This window comes from Polyergus mexicanus, unplaced genomic scaffold (assembly GCF_030449975.1).
Source record: "Polyergus mexicanus isolate NDT 795.1 unplaced genomic scaffold, iyPolMexi1.0 SCAF_8, whole genome shotgun sequence".
NCBI lineage: Eukaryota > Metazoa > Arthropoda > Insecta > Hymenoptera > Formicidae > Polyergus > Polyergus mexicanus.
In genome coordinates, this window is record NW_027223328.1 from 11,557,000 (window position 1) to 11,581,012 (window position 24,013).

A 24,013-nucleotide genomic window follows, 5' to 3' on the forward strand; every position below is an offset into this window, starting at 1 on the left:
CGATTATAAAAATTCGATTATTCGACAGTTTATTGAACGCAATCGTTGATGGCTGCTGCATGTCTTCCTGTCGGCACATTTCTCCATTCTCCCTCGTTTTATTGGCTTTACTGCTTGTACGTTGTACCGGTGATAGTTTGAGCTAATTCAAGTATTTTTACCAGTAATAATAGCCAAGAAACTCTTTAACGGCTAAGCAAAAGTAAGCAATTTATCACAATTTATTCATTCATATTCTGCAATAAAATATCTTGTACGTTTAATCGAAAGTTTGCTTTTTGGCACATACTTTTGTTCTATCACGTTACACGTGGATTTTGATCTCAAGTTCAACTAATTTGATTCATTTTTCCGTTATATATTCGTATTTTTCTGGGTTTTTTTTCTTACAAAAAATGAGAGCCTCACATTCGCAATCTTTTATTGTTATTCCTAAAAACTTGATACTAAATTGATATAATTGCGCGAATTTTATATTATCAATAACGGTCATTGAAAGAATTCCGGCAATTTAAGCATTATATAAAATACCATTGATTGCAGCAATTAATGTTTCTAGGGAGATTAAAATAAAAAATATTGAAAGAGAATATTTTAAAAAAGAGATAGGGTAACCTTTAAACGTATATTTTTGTGTATTTTTTACAATGTATATATGTAAAACTGAATCTTTTATGTCCTTATGCATCTCGTATTATTTCTTTTATTTTAACAAGTTTCTTAATAATTATAATGCTATTGTAGAAACTTGGAGAAAATGGGTAAAGCGAAATCAAGGCAAAACAAAGGTATGAAGAATGCAAAGCAACAGTTGCATACAACAAAAAATGGATCAGTAAAAAAAGATAAAAATCTCAAGTTTAAAAATACGCCAGCAGGCAAGGTAGCTTTAATCAATAACTCAAAAGCACAGAACAAAAATGTATCATCGCAGAAAAATTTCCAGAAAGATACAGGTATAAAGAATAATCAAAATTTATCTAAAAATAATGCAAAGCAATTGAAACAAAATTCTGCAAAGAATAAGCAAAATTCTTCAAATGTAGCACAAAATAAACCAGCCAATAAAAAAACTAACCTAATCCCTACAAAGGAATTGGAGGAAATTGATGATTCTGACTCTGATATTGATGAAGAAATTGTATTACAAGATGACGTTAGTCTAAATGAAACATTTGAGGATGAAGAAGAATCTGATACCGATATCCCAGATATCTTTGGACAAAGTTTACAAGATGAATCAGATGAAGACGATGAGGACTTTGAAGAAGAGGAGGAAGAAGAAGATGATGACAATGATATTAAAAGAGAGATGGTTGAACATAAAAGTATAAAAGTACTTAAAGGTGTAAAGCCAAAAGCCAAAGATAATGAGGATAATAAAAATAAAAATGATGAGAATAAAAAATTACGTCAAGTTACTATGGAAGATGATGAAGACGATGATGATGATGAAGATGAGGAAGACGAGGATGAAAATGAGAATTCAGATTTACATATCTTTGATGAAAATTTAGAAGATGAGTCAAATGAAGATGACGAGGACTTTGAAGAAGAGGAGGAAGAAGAGGATGATGATGATGATGACAATGACAGCGATAAAGATGGCAATATTAAGAGAGAAACATTGATATGTAAGGGTGTAAAAATGTTCAAAGGTGTAAAACCACAAGTTGAGAATAGCGAAGAAGATGAGGGTGACAATGATGAAGATGAAGATGAAGATGAGGATGAGGATGATGATAATGACGATGACGGTGAGAACGAGGATTCAACACTAGGTTTAAAAGCACTTTTAGGAAATAGTATCGCAGACGAGGACGATGATGAAGATTTTAATGAAGAAGATGAAGATGATGAAGATGATGATATTAGTGACGAAGATGAAGATGGCGAAGAGAATGATAATGTAGTAAAAATTATAAAAGAGAAAGCTGCTAAAGCATCCAATAGCAAGGATATTCCTAAAGGACAAAGACAAGTAAGAGAAGGGGAAAAGAAATTATCTTCTGAAGAACAAGAAGAAATTGATAAAAGAACTATCTTCATTGATAATATTCCAAAAGAGACAAAAGAAACAGAAGTAAGAAAAGTGTTTGGTAAATTTGGGCCTATTAATAATTTACGTTTTAGAGGTATCATTCCTCAAGATGCAAAAATGTCTAAGAAAGTAGCTGCTATAACAAAACAGATTCATCCAAAAGTAACTACAGTTGTAGTGTATATTAATTACAAGTCCCAAGAATCTGCCCAAAAGGCACTTAGTATGAATGGAAAAATATTTGAAGGAAATTACATACATGTCAAAATAGTTGATAAACCTGAGAAAAAAGAATGGGATAATAAGAAAGCTGTATTTATAGGAAATTTGAAGTTTGGTATGTATAAAACTATTGTCGATTTTATTATAATTATATAGGAAAAAATAATTAATAGTTAATTTTTTTTTTCTTCCCCTTCCAAATCTAGGCATAGATAAAAACATCATTTGGAAACATTTTAGTACATGTGGAGAGATAGATTCTGTGCATTTAGTACGTGATAGACAAACAGGTCAAACTAAAGGATTTGGTTATGTCAATTTCAAGACTGAAGATTCTGCAGCCTTGGCTCTAAAGTTAGATGGTGTCGAGATTATGACGCGACCAGTGCGGGTAAAAGCATATGTAAGTGGCGATAACAAGAAGGGAGAAAAACGAGTTTCTTCAAATAACAATGATGGTAATCCACGAAAAAAATTCAAAAATAATTTGGAAAAACCAGTAGCATATAAAGTAAGTACTTTCTGTTGAAAATTTTTTGGAATTGAAAAATGGAATTGATATCACATATATCGCGTTTTATTTTACAGACTGAAAATGAAGCAAATATTAAAAAGCATCAAAAATCACAGAAAAATAATGTAAAATCCGGAGAACAAAAATTGATTTCATTTCTGGGACAAAAAGCAGATTCCAAAAATAAAAAGAAAGAAAATAAACTGGATAAGAAAAAGAAGCAAATGGCAAAAAAGCTTACAGCACAATCGAATAAACCAGTAAAAGTTTAAGTCAATAATGTTGCGATGTATTTTATAGTTTTTTTTTGATGCAGTTATAAGATATTTTATATTCAAAGACAAGATTTATAGCGTTCATTTAATACAAAAAGATATACATATATCAGCATTTTTATAAAAGATATCAAAATTTTCAGATAAAAATTGTGAATTGGCTCAAATATAAATAACTATGGGTCTATTCTTTATAGCTGAACTGGCTGCACTAGTTTACGAGTTTATCTTTTTCTCTCCCCATTGGAAGGAGAAAGATAAGCTCTGAACTAGTGCAGCCAGTTCAGTTATAAAGAACAGACCTTATAATAGCATGTATATAAATATATTTTTTTTCTTTGTATCATTATAATGTAACTTGTGTCTGTTTAATAAATAACAATATTTCTTTAAGCAGTACATTGCATTACTTTGAAGAATCTACATAATGTTTCATTAAATTGTTGATTTTGCCATGTAATTGAAGTGGTAATTTCTGCATGTTATCGGATGCGCATTTTAAACAGAAACGCTGTTTGTAAAATATGCTGCATCCTAAGCATACAATGCGTTTGCACATATTGCAATCAGCGCCTAGGACTAAAACTTCACCCCTGTTTGGTAAACTGAATGGATCTTTCATAATATAACATTCTTCTAGATAAACCAATTGGCGAGCGAATGGTGGTTTTGCACCTTTGTAATCGTAACATTCTTTTAAATAACAAAAAGAACATATAAAAGTGCCGCATACATTTGCCGCCGTTTGTTGACTCGTAGAAGTATTTTGTTGCATCTGTTTGCAAATATCAGATTTATCCATTGGTGTACCAGCAAAATCTTCCATCCTATAAAGCAACAAGGAATACAATCCATTAAATATATATTATCTATTTTATGTTGTGCAACAAATTTATTTTGTGTATATAATTTTTTACACACACACACACACACACACACACACACATATATATATATTTATATCACGATTTTCTATATGATATTAATTTATTGATATATTACACGATGTTAGTCGAATGTACTGAACTGTTACTTTATATCTTTGGCAGAAACTGTTTCCGTTTGAAATTCCTGAGGCCACCACGTTGGTTTAACAACTCTTATATTTATGCCCGATATATTAAGTTGCCGAGCACTGAGAGATTCATTAATACGCATTAAACCTAATCCATACTTTTCAATATATCCTCGAAACTTTCCCACCACATTGTTAGACTCGTTGAGAATTTTTTCATCATACAAAAGTGGTTTGTCCACAATATTATCAAACACTAAGGGCATCAGGCGCTTTCTGACCACGCCTGTATGATATGTTCGTGCAGTTAATTCCTGACCGATATAACAACCTTTATGGAAACTTACACCATGCAAGTAATCACAATTGATCTCTAGAGGCAATGCTTTTGCAGGGGGTAGATCATGTATACCTTCCCCTATTCCTAATTTATATCGAAGTGCTTTGTAGTTCCCGACATTTTTAGATAAGGATACATCAGAGCCTAAATGTTTGATTATTTCGTGCTTGCCAATTTGCGATTCGGCTAAAATTCTGAGACCTAAATCGGGCAATCTTGGATCTTCGTATATCATAATATTATCGATGAACTTGCTGGCTTTATTATTTAGTGTGCCGCATGGAAATATCATTCCTTCCAATTTGCGTTTTTCACTTTCATTCACTGCGGCTTCATTATTAAAATGTTTAGTGGAATCGAACATTGACCAGACATTGATTTTATCCCCTATATGTTTTATATCTATTTTTCGTCTTACACGATACAACTGCAAATGTCTCTGTAAAGATTCAACAACTTGCATATCACATTCTATGTAATACATATTACTTTCTTCACTCTGGTACACTATAGCATCGTACATTACTCTGCCTTTAATGTTCAAGAACAAAGTGTAAATATTAGATGCTCCTTCCGCGAGATGCTTCATATCGTTCGTGATTAATCCCTGCAGGAAGGCAGAGGCCTCATTGCCGCTTACACGTAGTATACTTCTACCGTTCAAACGTTCTAATGTCTTGCCATCAACTTGGTCGGAATTGTGTCTAATCCCATACCTTTGATGGTTACCGATTCCTTTATTACGCTTGCACACGTGGAAAGCAAAGCGATTCACGCGAATAATCATCGTGGCGGACATCATAAATTTAGAATATTTTATTTTCTACGAAAAATACAGGCATCCAATAGAATCAATAATAAGAAATCCTAATCTCTGAATACTTCAAATTATTTTGCGCAATACAATTTTAAGGTATAAAAATATTTAATCTTACATTTATACAGCAACTCGATCACATATATATTCCAAATGCATAATTTGATAATTTGAAAATTCCATTCACATGTATTTTTGAAATATAAAGCAGCTGATAAATAATTCCGAGATTATTGGAGCCGGTATTAACGATAGAATGGTGATATTACCGACCGTTTCTGTTAATATAGGAGTGCGATCGAAAAATTTATCCGTGCAGTAGAGTTTCATTTAATCGATCGATCAGGACAAAGATTTCTTTGTCTTCTGATTGGTCAATTAAACGCTACTTTACCCACGAATAAAATTTTTGAACGTACCTTTAAAGAAATTCCGGAGTTGTCAATCAACTGCTTGATTCCAAAATGGCGATCAAATTGCCATGTAAAAAAGGTATTTAAAAATGTATTTTTATACATTAATAGTATTGTTAATAATAATGTGTAATAATAATAAATATATAAAATATATTTAAAAACTTTAGGATATTTTAATATCTGTTTTATTGGTTACACGTATTTTTCAAAGTAAAATTAATAAAATAATAATAATAAAATTGTTATTATAATAAAATTTTCAAATCCATGTTGTGTCTACTACAATGATTACTCGTGTTAGAGAGTCATTTTACTTTTTAAATATATACACATTGCCTTATTTTTAATACCTCTATTTCCATAGCCACATAAATTTTTGTAAACTTTGATTTTAATCATTTCTTTTTAGATTTTCTAAAAACTTTTGACTATAGCTAATCAGTGTTATTCTGTTATTGATTATCACAAATGTTTTATATACAAATGAAGATAATGCTTATACATGCAAAAAAAAAAAAAAATATATATATATATAAATATTAACAAAAATTTTTATATACCTTCGCAATGGACTCTTTTGCAATTTAAATTTACAAATGTTGACAATCATAGTCTCTCAACATTTTAACTTATTTTACACTCAAAAGAATTTAGTAAAAACAAATTCTAATAGCAAGCTATATTGTTGGATTCTCAGAAGCATTTCTTTGCGATGTATTTCATTTTATTTTCTTTCTTTATTTTAACAAAACAATGGTAATCACAATTAGATAGATATCAGTCGCTCGCATTTAATAAGGCGATTGTTTCGCATTTATCAGTGCTATTAGTTTTATTTTCTCCGCTCATCCTTAATAATTATTTTATTATATGTGATATATTTAGAGGTGACATAATATTCTGCAAAGTGTGATACAAGAAATTATTAGTAGAAAATATATTTCACAAAATCTTCCTGGGGGTACTATATTGTGCAGCTTATATTAATGACTTTTTCAAATACTATTTTGATACCTATATTTCTTGTTACAATTAAAAGTTTAACTGGTCTGCATTATTCCTTATCTGAATTTTATTTAAAGTAATTTCTATTTCAAGATGAAAACAGATTAGGTTTTAAACACAAACTTTTTTCAACATATATATATATATATATATATATATATATATATATATATATATATATATATATAATATTCAATTTATGAAAAATTACAAAATGTGGAGATGAGAAAAAAACAAATATTTTAATGCATAGATATTAGAATGTAGTATCAGGAGTGTGCAGGATATGTAGTATTTATAAAACAATCAAGCTGATAATATATTAATCAATATTAGATTGCAATAAATACATTTGAATATAAAATTAAATGAATCATTCATTCGCTGTTTTAACAAAGGTATAATTTTATAAAAATAATTTTTGAGAAATTAAGAAAAAGAATGCACATACGTTTTTAATGTAAAACTTAATTTTTGAAATATTATACAATTTAAAACTTAGAATTACAAGAGTGATTTCAACAAGGAACTATCACAATGGAATTTTCACTAAACAATGTGACAGATTATTGTGCAATACAAAACGATTTTAAAATAATGCATATATATATAATAATATATTGTGCTAATCCATTGACACATAACCAGTCTTTGCGCACATTTGTCATTAACCTTCCAATTCAGAAATAATGCTTTTTATATTTGCCGTGCAATGTGCTAGTGCTAAATATTAACAGTCGACTCTCTCTTGAGATATTCAAACCATCCATATGATCGTCTATATCCGATAGAATAATGATTCCCAAACTTTCAACATATGAATTATCTCACAACATCAAGTGTAGTTCGTGAACGTTATCCGAATATAAAAGTTCGAAAATTTTTTACAAAAACATAAAAGTGCTATGTATTATGTTTCAATTACACGATGTAGCACACAAATATTAGTTGTAAAGAATAAATAAAATTTATTATATTATTTATAAATATTAATATTATAAATGTGCATTATAATATTTTTTAGTATATGTCTGAAAAAAAATAAACTTAAATTTGGTAATTTTATATGATTTTCCAGATTACTTTTCAAATAAACTCGCTTTTTCACTTTCCTTTGCACATATGTATATGATTCAAAAAAATCTCCAATAGCATATATTTTTATCTCTCCTAGGATGTATATCAGACCATAATATCTTTTTCTTTCTCAGGACCATAATTTAAATATCGCTAAAGAGCAATCCCTTGTAAATACAGTGTATTATATACTCTTATATAACTACATCACCGCCATTAGGAAGCGCGGCGTTATCGTCGTAGGCATTGTCTTCCCTTTTTTATACAAATGATTCGTATACAATCTGATTCGATCAGAAAGATCGGATGATACGGGATTATATGCCATCGTTATTTACAGCCGACGATCCGTCACGAAAGGAGATTCTTGATCGGAGTATCCTCCCGGCGGAAGTACTTTATTATTGCATGATAATATTAGTATTACTGAAACGTGACTGTGAGGGTTGCATTAACGATCATGTTCAAATTACAATTAATCTACGAGCTAATGGTTACATCGCGCTCTTCGCTGTTCTACATTACGCTATATCTATGATAAAGGGAGACTGGCCAAAACGTATGCAATTTATTATTGCTTTGGCTATATGATGTGTAGTAATATGTTAGTGTAGAGTATCTTCTTGTAAAAACTATTAATGTTACGTGTAGCAGACAACGCAACGGAGCGAATCCCGATAATCTCACCGTGAAAAACTCGTTTAAAACGGCGAAAACTGTGGATGTAACAAATCATGCGCGCGCTTTTTTTTTTACTCTTGTTTACTTTGTTTAAACGAAAGTTGTTGAAGTCTGCTCTTTTATTCTTCACTCGCCGCGGCGCTCCAAATAATAGAAGCTTCACATATAATATAATCAGACATATATATATATATATAAAATTTCTATGAAAATAATACATTTGTGCCGTAAAAGCGAATTTTAAGATGACGCAAGCAAATGGCATTGAATTAAACTAAAAAACAAAACGCGTCCGTGCAATAAAGAATAAAATTTTGTTCGCGATACGCGCTTTGCACATCAATTCTGCTTAATATCGGACTGTTTCAAAGGGACAAACGCAAAGAAACAAAACGGTTACAACTAATTCTGTTTGGACAAAATCTCCGTTGCTTTTCACAAATTTTTCCTTTCAGCTAAATATTTCAAGGATTAAGGAAACATTAATCGCTGTCGTAATGCGAGGAATCGCGTTCCACAATAAACTATCAAGAAAGATCATTGTCTGCGATGTATAAACATTTAATTACGTAAATTGTGCCATTGATGTTTTCGTAAAAACGTGAGCAGCGATTTCATTTACCCTATGTGAAATTGCGCTGACAGTTTTTGCACTTCTTGTTTGTTCTTAAATGACGGTTCATATGGTTACAGAGTGTAACCATTTCGAGAGTAAAATGTCTCTTTGTTCAGAGCAGAAATTCGGAAGTATTTCTTGGTACACGCGCTTTTTTTTACGTATTTTCTGTTACAGTCGAAGGACGTCCTTTTCTTCAATGCCTAACGTCCACTTCATCCGTCGCTTGATTTTCCAGTGTGCAAGGTCTATGAAATTCTTGACCTCTTTCATGCAGCCATTTGTTTGCCACTGTAAGTAATAAATATAAGTTAGAAAATAATAAACAATATATTTAATTGTGCTCTTTTAATATAATGTATTTATTCATAAACTATTTAAATATTTATAAAAACATCGATATTAGAATAATAATGTAATTTGAAAAATAAAAAAAGAATTTAATTTAAAAAGTAATATACATATATGCAATTCACATAAATATATAAAATAAAACGAAATAATTAATCACGATTCGAGAAGCACACAATAAACGACATTTCAACGACATACCCCATTTAGATCCTGTAAGTACTGGACAAGCAGCGTGTCTGGTTTTGAAATCTCCCTCGCCATTAGGCTTAAGATTGTACCAAAACGCCGCGCTACCTTTCCTCGGCCAAAGCGATATATTGATGGCGGTGAATACGGTACCCCCTCCTTGCTCGACATCGCTCATCTGTTAAAATAACGAGATAACGTTACACATTATTTCGTGTTCGTCAGTTCGAAATAAATCGTAGAATTAGACGACTTACATAGTATAGAACTGTTGCGATTCTATTGCCCGTCCCAAGACTCTTGAATGCATTCGTCTCTTCTTTCTGTATATGTAAAATTGAAAATCGAATTATTAATTTATTACGACACTGCGCACGGAAGTAGACAATACCGCGATTATTTTTCGACGAGATCAATTTACCCTGGCAAAATCGAAATGCGGCTCGTAGTGACCGCCGATTCCATAATTGACAACTTGAAGTTCCTCGGCAGTCTCGATAGACATACTCGTCATATGTTCTACGCGTTTGCTTACTGCCGCTACGTGCTTGTGCTCATGTTCTTGAAGCCACGCGCTTTTGCTGATTCTATAATTCGCTATCTCTAAGGCACCAGTCTTATAATTTTGTACCGTGGCGCGCTTAAACTGTAACAGACGTAATTACGCCGCATTATTCGAAAAAAATTCTTACAATTTCATCGCAATAGTAATACATGGTATCTCGGAAGAATCGAGGTGTCCTCGTTTCAACAGTGATAATTTTCGCATGCTTTGTAATCAAGCCATTTACCCTAGGTTGAGCCATTCGTTTGATCGTCTCGATTTCTTCGTCGTAGATTACGTTGTGATAAACAACTATCCTCGGATCTAGATACGCTTCCTCCTCCTTGAACGGCGCGATTTTCAGAAATGGAATTCCACGGTCGACGTAACGGCACTTGAGATTCTTCTCCACTTCTAGTGGAATAGATACTTCGCCGCGACAAAGCATTTCGTACCTCTCCCTCTCCGTCATTTCCTCCCACGTTTTCACCCTTTCCTCGGCGACAGTGAAGTTCTGCAAGCCCGATAACAAACTTTACAAACGCTCGCGTAAATGGGATTTACCTCTTAGAGCTCTTTTCGCATCTCCAAAAGTAATGGTCGACGAGAAGTTCTCCGTTGTTTAATGATAATCTTTTGCACTAATTGTGATAAGCTAGTTTGTTGCAGTAAATTCAATATGATTATGATAAAAAAAATCAGTTATTGATTAAAAAAGTGTAAATCCCAAATAAATTTGTTTATTCTAGTTATTTTTAAAAATTGCTGATTTTCAATATTTAATTCCTATTAATAAAGCGGCTTTTTGATCCTGATATCTCTTGTTGAACTTTACCTGTTCAGGTATCGCTGTGTCATCTTGCCCATCCTCACCTCGTTTCTTCTTCGACTGGCTGGCCTTGCTTTGAATCTCCTTTTGATAATACGCGCGGTTTCCCAATGCTCTCTCGTGGGTCGGGATCAATTCCAACAGCTCGTTTGTCATACTCAAAGCGCGGGCGACATTACCTGGAACGATGATAAAGACGGAATAACATATATGATACTAGAAAGGTAAACGAGTAGAATGTCTCTTTAGAAATTTTTCCGCGCCATATAATACATCGACATGCATCCATAATTTACTGTCAGAACCTTGCATGTATGTCGAAAATGCCAGATATTCCAAGATGTCGGGTTTGGAAGTGGTGGTAGCGTTTTGCTCCTCCTGCAGACGATCCATAGCCTCCTGCATCCATAACACCGTGTGATAATAATCGCGATTGTGATAAGATTGTCGACCCAGCTCGAAGCAATCGCTGGCTGAAAAACATGGAATTATCGAATGTAAAAAAAAAAATCCAATATAAAAAGAAAAAATAGTTTCAAATAAAAAATATAGAACATACCATATACATATATTCTATATTTTTATAAATCTTATGTTTCATGAAACATTTTACACACATAAAGCGTTTACGAGGCATTACGTTCAAAGTACGTTCTATTGGATTTCTTTCTATTTACAGCAAAAAGCACGCCGCATACTGATGCTGGAAAAGTTAGTCCGTTAATTAATTCCTATTTCCTTCCGTAAATCGCTCCTTTTTCGCACCTACCGTTTTGCATCGCAAAACTTCGGCCTATTATATACTTTTTTCATATAGAACAGTTAAGAACAGTGCGTTATATAATTTATTCTTATGCGAATGATAAGACTCTAAATGAGATTCTTTGTGTCGCGTCAACTACCACCCTCTTCTTTCTAGCATTAGATTTGTCGTTATATCGAATTTGCAATTCTTTACGTTTACGAGATTGTTACGATAGTTCGTAAATAGCTAGAAAAAATAAAGTTTCTGACTTTTAGAAAAATCACATCTCTATAAGTAATTAACCATTTTTTCTATATAAATCATTATACATTTGTTCCTGATTTAAAAAAGAGCATTTGTCGTTATAAAGATTCCAACATGTCTTCGTGAAAATAAATTAATAATTTAATTTATGAAAAAGAATATTATACATACCGGTCAGACCGGTGCTGTATTGCACCCCGTTTAGAACGCCTCTCGCAACTTGCGCGGTTTCGAGCTTATATGTATCTTGTAGCCTCATCAAAGCGACTGCAGCACCATTGAGGTCTTCGTCGGTCGGGAATTTTAGATCACTCCTGGAATTCGTGATGTTTGCTACGAAGGACTTGCCGACGTCTTCGGTTATCAGTTCCTCGACCTTTTTCCAGTCAGTAGTCAACCGTTTGACCAGCAGATAAGCGTTTATGGGATTCGATAGGTATTGCTGGATATTCCTGGACGCCTCTTCGTGCTCCCTCGCGTAATCCTCTACGTTTCTAAAAGAAAATATTTGCAATTAATTTGAAAAGCGTTGCGCGGTCAATCTCTTTACCTCTCCTCTCTCGTTTCCTCTAAATTCAGAGTAGAAAGTAGCTCATTATCGCGAATGAAAATACAATAAAGCACATAAAAGAGCACATAGAGAAAGAAAGAAAGAAAGAAAGAAAGAGGCAAAATTATTAAATGTAATTATGTGTCATATAAATTTATCACAGATGTAATTAAATTCATATGTATGAAAGCGGGAATTCAAAAATACTTCTAATTATATTAGAAATAATAAAGACAATTGTTAACAATTCAAAAATTAAAATTTATTTTAATAACTTCTTAATAAAATCCTAATGACACTTATAATTAATACACGATTAATTCGACAGAATGGATTAGAATTGACCAGACATTTGTTAAATTATTTAGTTTATTAATGTGGGTAATCAAATAGGCGATAGAATCGAAAATCACCGGTATTATCCGATATCGCTGCCGTTTACAACTATACAGAGGGATTAAGTCTAAATTCAATCGAACAACTTGCACAGGATCTAATGTCGCGAAATAATTTATTAGGTAGTTGAAACCTCCTAAATTATTCAGCAGACCTCTCTTTGCACAATTCGCGTAATGTTAACTACATGCAACATGTAAAGTGCCACGACACGCAAATTTTAGCTGAATCAGTCTCTAAATAGAGTGGAATTCGCAAACAGGTTTACGCGTAGACACGCTCGAATTGTACACGCTAATCTAGTATGACTCTTTATATAATACTTTATGCAGGGGAATAATCAATGTTATTTTTCCTAAAGTAAATTTTTTGCGCTTTATATTTCTCCCCTTTTCTCAACTTAATTTTACAAATTTATTCATACAAAACTATAAATTAAAAATTATTTTTAACATTCATGTGTAAGCAAAAGTAAAGTTTTAAATTGAAATGCACGGATAAAGATATATACATCTTGTATACGATCTAACGGCGAAAATAAAACGCATAACAAAGACAATAAAATTAATTTATGTTTTAGATAAACAATTCTTTGTAAAATTGTATTAAGTTAACGCTGCTAAGATTTATCTCTCGTATAATTAAATCAGTTAAAGAAAATTATCGCGTCTGTGATTGATTCTCTTAGTTTTCCAATTAATGTTGCGGGTATTTCATGGGATCGTATAATTATAAATAAATTAAATTCAAAACAAATATATACTAAATATGCAAATGTATGCTAAAGACAATTTTTAATTCTATGTTTCCTAGTATAATAATTGATGCGCAGGAAAGACAAGAGGTAATTTCTTATCTTTGAGAAAGGGAGAGAGACGAGGCACGTTCATCGCAAATCGCTGTCCAATTACAATTGGAACATGCTACGCTATCGTGATATCAACTGTGGTGAACGACAGAGACGTTTCCGACACCTGGCGACACCATTGTCCTCAATGTCACACAACGGCGAGAGATGTCCTTTCAACGACTTATCTCGAGTTACGAATCTCCGAGAAGCAGACGCTTTCCCGTCGATTCCTTCTCTCATTTAATGTATAGACGTATACAGTCGAAACGAAAGACTTTTTCTCAATACAAACGACGAGGAGATCTGTCTGAACGACACGATGTTTCCAACGTCGTTGAAGAAGTCGCGGCAGAAGTGCATCGGTCACTGCGAAAGAGACATACGTCAACTTTTTTACGAACGAATCAGTAAAATTAATGAAAGATTTTCTTTTCTTGAAAGTACATCAAATAATACATATACATAGGAAATTTATAATGATCGAAAATATATTCCATAATAATTTTTGAGAAGCGAAGCGATATAAATCGAAATATTTATTTTTAACTTTTATTTTTAAAATAAGTAAAATAAGCAATGAGTGACACATAATTTATGAAACAACATTCTAGTTTGTTTTCATAATTTTTATTTGGAAGAATATTAATTATTATATAGAGCTTGTTTCTTCTGTTTATGAGAATTTAAATATTGTCGAGATCAATAATATATACATATTGAATGTGCTTCTTTCTGCTTCTCAAATGCGAGATTTTTATGATGAAACTAATTGTAAGTAAATTGATGAAACAAAAATTACTCACTATACGGATTGACAGGTCGTTAACCATGGTATATGACGAGATACAATATAAATTACGGGAATTAAACGCGGCAGGTGCGCGTGACTTTGAACGCTTCTCTCTCATCTCGGCGACGTGTACCTCACATCTGACATTTGCAGCTGTTACGAATTGCCAGCGGTACTCGTTACAATCGAGCCAAAATAAACGTGAACTGTCAATATCCGTGTCACTGTTCATAGATCTTAATCCCTGAGATAGTCATCCAACTGAATCGCGGTAAGCGATGGCATATATGAATATGTGTACAGAGTGATCCTGGTAAATACAATATATTATCAAAAGTATATTCTCCTGTAAAAGTTGTAGTAATTCTTCTTTAAAATATTGACGTTTTTTCAGAATACGTAATCGCAATAAAGAAGAAACTTTAGCAAGTCTTTCGTGTTTTAGTAAACTGTGAAGCACAGTGAAGGAAATCTTAAATTATATTGAGATATAAGAAACTTTACTCGATCTGGACTAAAATGAAATAAATTTATGTACTGTTTTCTACATGTCAAAGGTATGGACCATTTTACCCACATAGAATTAACCCATTGATGAATAATCAATGCATATATCGCACATATTCCGCTCACATAACGTATACGATTCGAAACTAGTCTATTATAAAGAGAATATTTTGCGCGATTAAACGACATGTCGATACGATACGGAAAGAGCTTCATTAAAAGAGGAACGGTGCTCTGTGCGCAGCATCTCCCGTGAAAGACAGGTACGGTCTCAATAACGATAGTTCTTTGTATCGCAGCACACCGAGTCAATAACGAAAGCGCCGTCTCCTCTTCGTTAACGCGATTTTTCATCCCATTCTTCTTCTGGCCTTGCCCGTCCTAGCGTGTCAGCGCGTTTTCGTAACATGCATCGCTGACGTAAGATTTTAATTAACGATACGCGCATGGCGTGGTCTGCATGTCTCGAAAAATCGCTCCGCAGACCGCTTTTATTTTTCTCTCATGATTTTTTGCGCTCACGTCCCTCAACTCCCTTCGATGCGGTTCATGTCCCGTCCATCAACAACATTCCGTTTCGGGCACTATGCGATACATACAAATCAGCTTCATCGAATTTCCGTTTTTAATTTCATAACAGATTTTTATCTAGCAAAACTTGAGTTAAAGTTCTTTTCTTTTTTCCTTTTTTAACATTGTGGCATTTTCCAAATGGATCGAAAATAAAGAAAGTCTTAAGATAAAGGGATATTAAACGCAAGATTAAAGATTTACTCTATTCTGGAATTTACTCTTTCCGATTCGGATTTATATTACTTTACATTTCACATAGAAGGCAACCGAGGCGAAATATATATGTGTTCGTCATAAAAATTTTTACGTATATAATTATTATTAAAGTACGCGCTTTTCCAGTTAAATTCACCCGCAAAAGAATCGTTGTATTTCTCTCTCGGAAAGGATATCTCTCTCTCTCTTCTCCCCGTCACTCCGCAGGTACTTTAATCTCTTCTTTCTCATTTTTCATGAACAACGGGGCGTGCGCTTTGTGCGGTATTTGCCGCCGTCGCCGCCTCCGGTCAGTTTCCATGATACTCTTGGGTGTTTTTCTCCATCCGCGTCATCCACGCAAATGGAATAGCTCGATGCATACGGAACAATGCAATACGCGAGACAGTCACAGCATGTTTCAGAACCTGTGCTCGATGCTAAAAATGACCAGAGTCGCTAAAAGAAAAACATTCGTAAAAAACATTACGATGGATTTTCACGCAAATATCATATATTTATTTAAATTTTCATATGTTTCTATTACTTCATTTATTGTTATTTTGTTCCGTAATTACTCGCATCTCAAGTATATTCTACTTGTTTATATTCTATTTATTCATATTATAGCTATAAACAACGACACTCTTCATTCAAATCATTTTGTACACACCTCGAATAATTAAAGAACAATTTTCCTTATCCGTTATACGCGTATCGTTCGCGCTCTCGTGGTTTCGCATTTGTCGAATCCATCATTGACAATGCAAAATGGTCGTCAGTTGAAAAGCTTTCAAACCTACCACGTGATGCGATGTAATACGACAATGGATACTATCAACCTATCGCTCTTATCCCTTAGCTATCCTTTTTCAGTACTCGAACTCCTCTCGGGTCGAAACTCTCGCCATTTAGTCAATTCCGATGGTTCTACTATTCTACGCACGGAACCGCGGAGGATTTGCATGAAAATGTAATCGTTAATATGTAAAGTTACTTCGCGCAACTACAGATGCAACTTGGCAATAAATCGCAATAAAAAAAAGACTTTCAACATTGCGATGCGCAAGAAAATTATTCATAAACTTTAATTTCAATGTCCTCGTGGAAAATTCTTGGTGTTTTCGTATTCCTGTTTACTACTGCACATAAATCTCGAAATATTATTGTCAAGTCTGTTGGACGCGAAACCGCGAAAGGATTGAACATCGAACTCTGATGAATCTGACTCCGCTTCCCCGCGAACCCGTAAATGCATCGTTATCCGCGATCGATAAAAGGAAAGGGCGGTAATCGATAATATCACTGTCTACAGCACGCTGCACATGCGTCGTTGCGCATGCGCGTCAGCGGCGCGGTAGCGCAACGTCACCAACACCAGCGCCGTTAGTCGGAAACGTTTCGCCAAACGGATAGGCGACGGGGATGACCGAGGCGACGTCGGCGTGCCGGTTTTCGTTGGCGTGACGAAAGACGAAAACTCGCCGAGAAAGCTTTTTCGACCGTACGTTGTCCGGGAAACGAGACCGTAATGTCACGTAACGGTAGTTTCGATTCCGTAACGTAGCGTAAACTTGATTCGCGAAACAACCGCGAGCGCCCATCATGGCGGATACGACGACGTTCAACCGGAATGTAGTCAACGGAGTCGCGGAGGCCGCGATCGCGACGTATCTCACAGACTTTCCCGAGCGGGTACGACGTGGCTGGTTCAAATCTGCCGAACCGGACGCGATTCTTACGTGCGAGTCAAGTCAGTCGGATGTGTATATTCGTGTGCATGGTGGTGTTAATTGTAGAATCGTCGGTAAAAGAGGCGTTTACGAGTGGCGTTTTATGATCGTCGCGGCAGGTAAGCGAGCGGCTTCCGCTTACTATAGTCATTTCATTTTATTGTCATTTCGTGAGAAAAGCGTCATTCGTGACAAAGTCACGTGTCGCTCGCGTGTAAATCAAATGCGACGGTGGTCTCTCGACAATCGTCATAATTTGCGTCAACGAACTTTAATCGAGTCGATGAACAAAATGTTTGATTGTCGTATAGTATTAGTATATTATATGTGTTATTTTGGTTTTAACTATAAATTCGAGAGGAATATAAAGATGTCTTTAGCGTGTTTCTTTTCTGAAAATTATATTTTTTTTTGCTATATTTACGCAAGTATCGAAATTTTACACGAGATATAGTACTAATCGGATAATCTCTACAACAGAGAAATGTTTGTCCCTTTTTAAAAATATGTCGATTATACAATCTTTTTGTAAAGTATTTAATTTTTCGTTTATCATCGATCATGGAAAGAGATTGAAAATTTGATTATTCTATAATACATAGATGAAAAAACACACACACAAGTAAAGCAGCATCAAGTAGCAATAATGATATTTTTAATGAGATTGTTATTAAAATCGGCCCATACTGATTCTCGATCCCGAAGGTGACAAGCAGTTACGGAACGTGGCCTTGATATCGGACGATTATCGCTCTAATTTTGTCCTGAAGTCGGTGCAAGCGAACGACAGCGAAATCGGCGTGACAAACGGCCAGGAGTGGCACAATCCTCACGCCAGTGACGTCGATCTTTGCAACAAGAGACACTATTCGATAATAATCGCGTTCACCGCCAGCAAACACGGCACGTATCGGCAGAACGTCATCTTCGGCTTCAAATGTTGCCCGGTGATTCTTCAGAGAGTCTGCGCGGATTATTTACCGTTTGAAGATTATGCACGGATACAAACGGCCACAAATTATCAACTGTCGCAGATCCCACCGAGATGGACCAATCCGTACGAATTTTATTCGCCTTTTATGCCGCACGACAATTTGCGAGAGATCAAATTGTCGAGGATATATCCGTATCCCGACATGCAAAACTTCTTCCTCACTCAAGATATGCTGTCGGACAATTGGCTGACGCCGCAAAATTATCGAGGTCGTATGCACGAGATGATCACCGTCGAGGAGATCGCCAGACACGAACAGCTCTCGAGATACAATCAAGTCTCGTGGTTACGCCTCATGTCAGAATACATATTATTTAACAACGACGGTTCTACCATTGCCAAATACACGCCGCCGGGTGAGCTCTTCGCTCAGGTGCGATTTTTTTCTAGCTTTTAGATAACTTTGTTTTTGATCATTTTTCAATTATCCCGCTCCTATCGATCATACCGTGCGCGCTCAAAGTTTGTTGTTGATCTTTTTGCGAACGCATGTTTTTATACATTAATTTTCCGGACGTCTCGCATAATTTTCACTTCCCGAATAATTTGGCTATAGAGTTTTCGCTCCCTTTTTATTACGCATATATTCACTTCCTCCCTTGTAAGATCGAATAAGAATCCGCCGTTTTTCTCTCCTCCAATTATAGCCAACGCGTGAAATTTGTTGCCACCGCAGCTCCCAATCACTCGGGACATCTTGGAGGATACGCAGAGCGGCAGACTCCTACAGCGTAACTGTAATAGCGTTTTAATCAAGCTGTGGGACAAGAATCGCGAAAATTCGGATAGGATTTTCGAAGCTCACGTAGAAGACAAGTGCTCGCAATCTATATTTGTCAGACTGAGCAAAGAATGCGTGACCTTGTGGAACTTGAAAGCGCAATCCGAACTCCAAGTGGAAGTGCGATTCGTGTTGAGCCGCCTCAACTTCTGCGAATGGCATTTGGCGGTGGATAGTCTCGAATATATGGATTTGGTGTTCCTGAAGGACAAACATCGCGAGACCGACAACCAAATTATACACAGTTTCCTGCAGGTCGATGCTGGCAATCTTCGTATCCTTTCCGGTTTATTCCTGGATAAGCTATTCAATCAAGAACAGAAGCAAGCGGTCGCCGCGATAGCATTGTCTAAGACTAAGACTTCTTCGCCGCCGGTCCTCTTACTGGGGCCCTTCGGCACTGGAAAAACCTTTACCATAGCGCACGTGCTACGTATGCTCGTTAAAAACTCGGATAACCGGATACTTTTATGTACGCATAGCAACAGCGCCGCGGATCTTTACATCAAAGAATTCTTCGACGTCTGGTATAAAGCGGATAAACATCCCAAACTTAAACCTATTAGGATTTATTACAAACTGCGAGCCTTGAATACGGTAGGTGAACAACGCATCGCCTTTAATCAATCCCTTGATCAATAAAGGGAGAATTTTATTTCTCAATGGTAGTTTGGTCATTCTTTGCGATTTAGGTACATCCAGTTGTGCGGCAATACTGCTTGATGGACGAACACGGTCGTTTTCGCGAGCCGGTCGAGAAGGATCTTGAAGATTGCGGTCTAATAGTGACTACTCTAGCAACCTCCAGCTGCTTGATCAGTCTGAGTTTGTCTCTGACTCATATAGTTATTGACGAAGCAGCCCAAGCTATCGAGTGTGAAGCGCTGATAGCTCTGACCTTGGCGAACCAAAATACTCGTTTGATCCTGGCAGGTGATCAGATGCAACTCGCACCGGAGATTTACAGCGTACTGGCGAGCGAACGAGGATTGGGCGTTAGTCTCCTAGAGAGGATGTACGAGTTTTATCCGCCGGAACATCCGTGTCGGATACATCTGTGCCAGAACTATCGCGCGCACGCGGACATAATCAAATATACATCCGAAATGTTCTACGAAGGAATGGTTAAACCCGCCAATACGGAGCTGCTGAAACACCCAACCATGAAACCATTGACATTCTACGCTGTTCGTGGCCAGGAAGAGCAGGTATATAGATTATTTAGAAGCGCCGAGCGAACCAAGAGTTTGCGGTGCAATCTATCTATAAAAACAAATAAACACGCGCACATATCTTTCATACGATTTTGATTTATTATCAAATTATTATGTAGTCGCAGCTCATTGTCAATATATAGATCACGCGCTACAGCAATAAAAAATATTCCACGATAGATTTTTTTAAAATCAGATTTTTGTTCCTCCTATATATGAAAAATTTGGCTTCTTTTGCAAACTTTTCACTTATATTATAAAATAAAGAAACTCCATTTGACATGTCGATTTATGATTGATAGATAGAATATTCTACGGGATACCAGAATGTTATGGAAGCGGAAGAGCTAGCGAATCGTGTCCTGGAATTGAAAAACACGTGGCCGACGCAAGAATGGGGCCCGTATAAAGAAGGATCCATTGGTGTTTTATCGTATTATCATGAGCAAGTACAACGAGTGCGAATCGAGTTGCGCAAACGTCAGCTTTTCGACGTGTCCGTCGAGAGAGTATTGAATGTTCAAGGCAAACAATTCACCGCGGTTTTTATCAATACAGTCCGGACAACAACATCTGATAGGTATCGATGTTACAAGTAGATCACAGGCGCTAGAGCACTTTAGATAACACGTTGGAATCCAATATCGACAAGAATTTTCCATTGTTACAGATTCTCCGCTGAGACGAAAGTTAAGGATTATGGTTTCCTGACAGACTCGCGTTTATTAAACACCGCTCTAACAAGAGCGAAGTGTCTCGTGGCAGTTGTCGGTGATCCAGTCGCTTTGCTTATCATTGGCTCCTGCAAACAGCTTTGGAAGAAATACTTGGAAGCGGCCGATCTGCACGGAATGGACAGGAAGGAATTGCAGGCGCATCTGAACAAGGTACCCAAACTCCAAATATCACCTCTGAATCCACACGCGAGAGAGTTTGTTCCCCGAAGGCCGCCCTTGTGCTTTGTTCAATATATTCAAATGCCGCTATGGTATCCAGTGATGTATCCCTCTCATCCGCCAATGTAATAAAAAAATCGCGAAATTCAAGAAGTAATTTCATTCATTGCTTCGAGATGGTCGTTTCGACGAAGCCATTATTACATATTTCGTGGAATCGAAACTGGAAAATTTACATTTCGTTATTTCCATCCTCACAAATGATTATCTTCGATCGTATCGATCGCCGCAAAACGAGGAACTATACCAAGTTGTGTGTAATTCTTGTAATTTCTCAATTTTTCATTTGTCTGATGGCGTGTGAATGAGAATCTTTGCGAGCGTAAAGTACATAAATTCTGTTTATTCATATGTATTAAGTTATATATCAAGAGTAGATAATCATCGAAACGTAAAAGTACAAATCCCCTTTCTTTTTACTGTACAAATGAAATGTCAAATACTTTCAATGAATTTTCAAGAAAATATATGTGATTTATACTTCGAATGTGTGTGTGCGCTTACAATATGTTTGTATATCTTCAAACATTTTTCTTTCTTCCTCTCCATATTTAAACCAGTATGGGCATAATTTTTTATATACACAGTTGAAATATGTACAAAGTGAAAGAGAATTCTATATAATGTATTTAGCAGCGAGAGAGACTTTCTTGAGATCCAACATCATGCACATCATGATGATCCAACAATTATGTAAGACGATGTTTTTCTTAATAAAAAAGATATATATTTTACACAATTTTATTTTTATTTAAGAAAAGAGGAATAAAAGCAGAATTTTATAAAAGAAAAATTCAAATTATTTTTCCCTTTCGATTTTTCACGATTCAATGTTTCCGATTTATACAAGCTACGCGAAGATACATGTTTCAACTATTATGTTAACGATAATATCTAAAATATCCCGCGTATCAATTTTCGTACTACTAATGCCGACATTATATGCACAGAGATAGTATATGTAACGGCGACAGGTACAGGTCATTGAGATACGCGCCCTAGGTATTGTCTAGTACTTAAAGGCAAAGCACGTAGGATCGCGTGTACATGCAAGTACATATATTGTGCATCTTTGTAGACGCCATTATATCCACGAGCGCTACATACGTAATTCGACGCCACGACTTGTCTCTCCCGATCGAATCTCTGCTGCTGTTAGCGATATTATCTCACAGAATATCCGTATATTGATACTAACTGAACAGTTTTCTGAAAGAACACTCATTTTTATTAGAAAAAGATTAACATACTTCTTTTAGTTGTTCAAGTAATTATATTTTAAAATTTTGTGCATAACAAAAATTGTAAAGAAAATGTTTCGATGCTATATATTGTATATATTGTATACAATATAATCACGCAACTGACAGTTTTATAATACACGAATGTGAAATGTTTGTTCGATAAAATAAATTTTGCGTTTGATTGTTGAATATATAATTCATTATCGGGGTTTACCTGAAATAAAACAAGTTTTATTGAAAAAAAAAATCTTGAGCGTGCTAAATATTCAACATTATCGTGGAAAATTGCTGCAGTTGCTCGGAGATCGAATTTCGCACGGCGCATACCGCACGATCGATTTCGCGAATACTGCGAAAAGGAGAAATATTATTGGAATTTCATCGATAATTCCAATCGTGTTTCCTCTAATTACCGGAAAATTAAATATAGATAGACACAGCGTATACGCGTGAGTATACACGCTATCTTTTTATTTTTTTTGATCTCGGTCAAAGCGAATATGTCAAAAGAATATAATTTCGATGCGATCGATATCAATCATTTTTTCGAAAACTATTGTAACGCTTTTGATTACATTTCGCGACAAAAATATCCACTCGTAATTTAAAGCTTCAAAAAAATATGGAAGATCTATATAGCGAATGTGTCCAATTTTTAAATTCTCTCGTCGTTTGCAAAATTCGTTAACGTAAAAACGTTCATCTCTTTTATCGCGAAAAATAGCCACGTATAAAAGCACAGCGCGAATGCCTCTCCATTTTATATTCACGTCCGCAAACACATCTATAGATATCTATAGCATTGCAGCAGTGCCTTTGGTGATAAAAATCAACGATTGCAATGCCGATATGACAATTAATTAAAGGTAACGAATATCGGCGTAAACGAGGATACCCGAGAAGGACTCGCTCCTACACGTTCGTCTATACGAATTGACGATAATAAAAATTAATCGATCGTCGCGCAGACAGTTAATTAGAAGCAAACAGTTACAGGTCGCGGACGCTCGTGATAGAACTTTGTTATCTTATCGGAGCCAATTACACCGACGCCACTCTCCCTCTCGAGGGAGTGCTCAACACCCACCCATCCCACTACTACGGTAATCGCGATTATTAATGCCAGTAATGGCGCTTCCGATAGTCGCGTTTCAACTCGGCTCGTTTGTCCCCCTTATAAATCCCCAGTTTAAAATTCAGATTTACTTAGATGATCGTTAACTTTTCTCTTTCCTTTGTTAAAATATTTCCATATTGTGTACATTCGCGCAGATACACGTTTGCATTTT

The 24,013-nt window shown here is 35.3% G+C and overlaps 4 protein-coding genes and 2 long non-coding RNA genes across 12 annotated transcripts in view; 3 read left to right on the forward strand and 3 right to left on the reverse strand.

Annotated features, from left to right (window-relative positions):
* The first annotated feature begins 8 nt into the window (after positions 1 to 8).
* Positions 9 to 3,445, forward strand: LOC138935702 (RNA-binding protein 34). 2 transcript variants are annotated; one of them, XM_070300482.1, is made up of 5 exons: positions 11 to 202; positions 745 to 956; positions 1,047 to 2,378; positions 2,470 to 2,774; positions 2,852 to 3,445. In XM_070300482.1, exons 2-5 carry the CDS (start codon positions 758 to 760, stop codon positions 3,047 to 3,049), a joined length of 2,034 nt encoding a protein of 677 aa, XP_070156583.1. In that variant the 5' UTR covers positions 11 to 202; positions 745 to 757; the 3' UTR covers positions 3,050 to 3,445. The 2 variants fall into 2 exon arrangements, with proteins under 2 accessions (XP_070156582.1, XP_070156583.1); XM_070300481.1 differs by having other exon boundaries at positions 9 to 202; positions 745 to 2,378.
* On the reverse strand, positions 3,070 to 5,508 carry LOC138935704 (putative transferase CAF17 homolog, mitochondrial). Its single transcript, XM_070300489.1, has 3 exons — positions 5,343 to 5,508; positions 4,086 to 5,230; positions 3,070 to 3,879 (listed from the first exon to the last, which is right to left on the reverse strand). The coding sequence occupies exons 2-3, from the start codon at positions 5,207 to 5,209 to the stop codon at positions 3,459 to 3,461; spliced, it is 1,545 nt and encodes a 514-aa protein (XP_070156590.1). The 5' UTR covers positions 5,210 to 5,230; positions 5,343 to 5,508; the 3' UTR covers positions 3,070 to 3,458.
* A 102-nt stretch (positions 5,509 to 5,610) lies between these two features.
* On the forward strand, positions 5,611 to 15,076 carry LOC138935705 (uncharacterized). Of its 3 annotated transcripts, XR_011447272.1 has the most exons (4): positions 5,611 to 5,716; positions 9,197 to 9,312; positions 13,720 to 14,840; positions 14,922 to 15,076. It is a non-coding gene; the product is annotated as an uncharacterized lncRNA (long non-coding RNA). The 3 variants fall into 3 exon arrangements; XR_011447271.1 differs by lacking the exon at positions 14,922 to 15,076 and having other exon boundaries at positions 13,701 to 14,913; XR_011447270.1 differs by lacking the exon at positions 14,922 to 15,076 and having other exon boundaries at positions 13,720 to 14,913.
* Positions 6,895 to 24,013, reverse strand: part of Ph4alphaefb (prolyl 4-hydroxylase subunit alpha-1) — a 144,299-nt gene continuing 127,180 nt past the window's right edge. For 2 of the 4 annotated variants that reach the window (XM_070300486.1, XM_070300487.1), the window contains 8 exons: positions 12,113 to 12,435; positions 11,238 to 11,405; positions 10,939 to 11,111; positions 10,351 to 10,617; positions 9,981 to 10,205; positions 9,817 to 9,882; positions 9,572 to 9,737; positions 6,895 to 9,310 (listed from right to left, as the gene is read on the reverse strand). In XM_070300486.1, coding sequence (XP_070156587.1) covers positions 9,216 to 9,310; positions 9,572 to 9,737; positions 9,817 to 9,882; positions 9,981 to 10,205; positions 10,351 to 10,617; positions 10,939 to 11,111; positions 11,238 to 11,405; positions 12,113 to 12,435 — 1,483 coding nt within the window. In that variant the 3' untranslated portion in view covers positions 6,895 to 9,215. The remainder of the gene's footprint in view (positions 9,311 to 9,571; positions 9,738 to 9,816; positions 9,883 to 9,980; positions 10,206 to 10,350; positions 10,618 to 10,938; positions 11,112 to 11,237; positions 11,406 to 12,112; positions 12,436 to 24,013) is intronic. The other 2 variants (XM_070300485.1, XM_070300484.1) reach the window with 2 other exon arrangements.
* On the reverse strand, positions 14,751 to 17,896 carry LOC138935706 (uncharacterized). Its single transcript, XR_011447273.1, has 3 exons — positions 16,476 to 17,896; positions 15,960 to 16,261; positions 14,751 to 14,837 (listed from the first exon to the last, which is right to left on the reverse strand). It is a non-coding gene; the product is annotated as an uncharacterized lncRNA (long non-coding RNA).
* LOC138935701 (probable helicase with zinc finger domain) lies at positions 17,203 to 22,857 on the forward strand. The gene is made up of 6 exons (XM_070300480.1): positions 17,203 to 17,654; positions 18,241 to 18,902; positions 19,206 to 19,907; positions 20,003 to 20,518; positions 20,827 to 21,104; positions 21,195 to 22,857. The coding sequence occupies exons 1-6, from the start codon at positions 17,408 to 17,410 to the stop codon at positions 21,547 to 21,549; spliced, it is 2,760 nt and encodes a 919-aa protein (XP_070156581.1). The 5' UTR covers positions 17,203 to 17,407; the 3' UTR covers positions 21,550 to 22,857.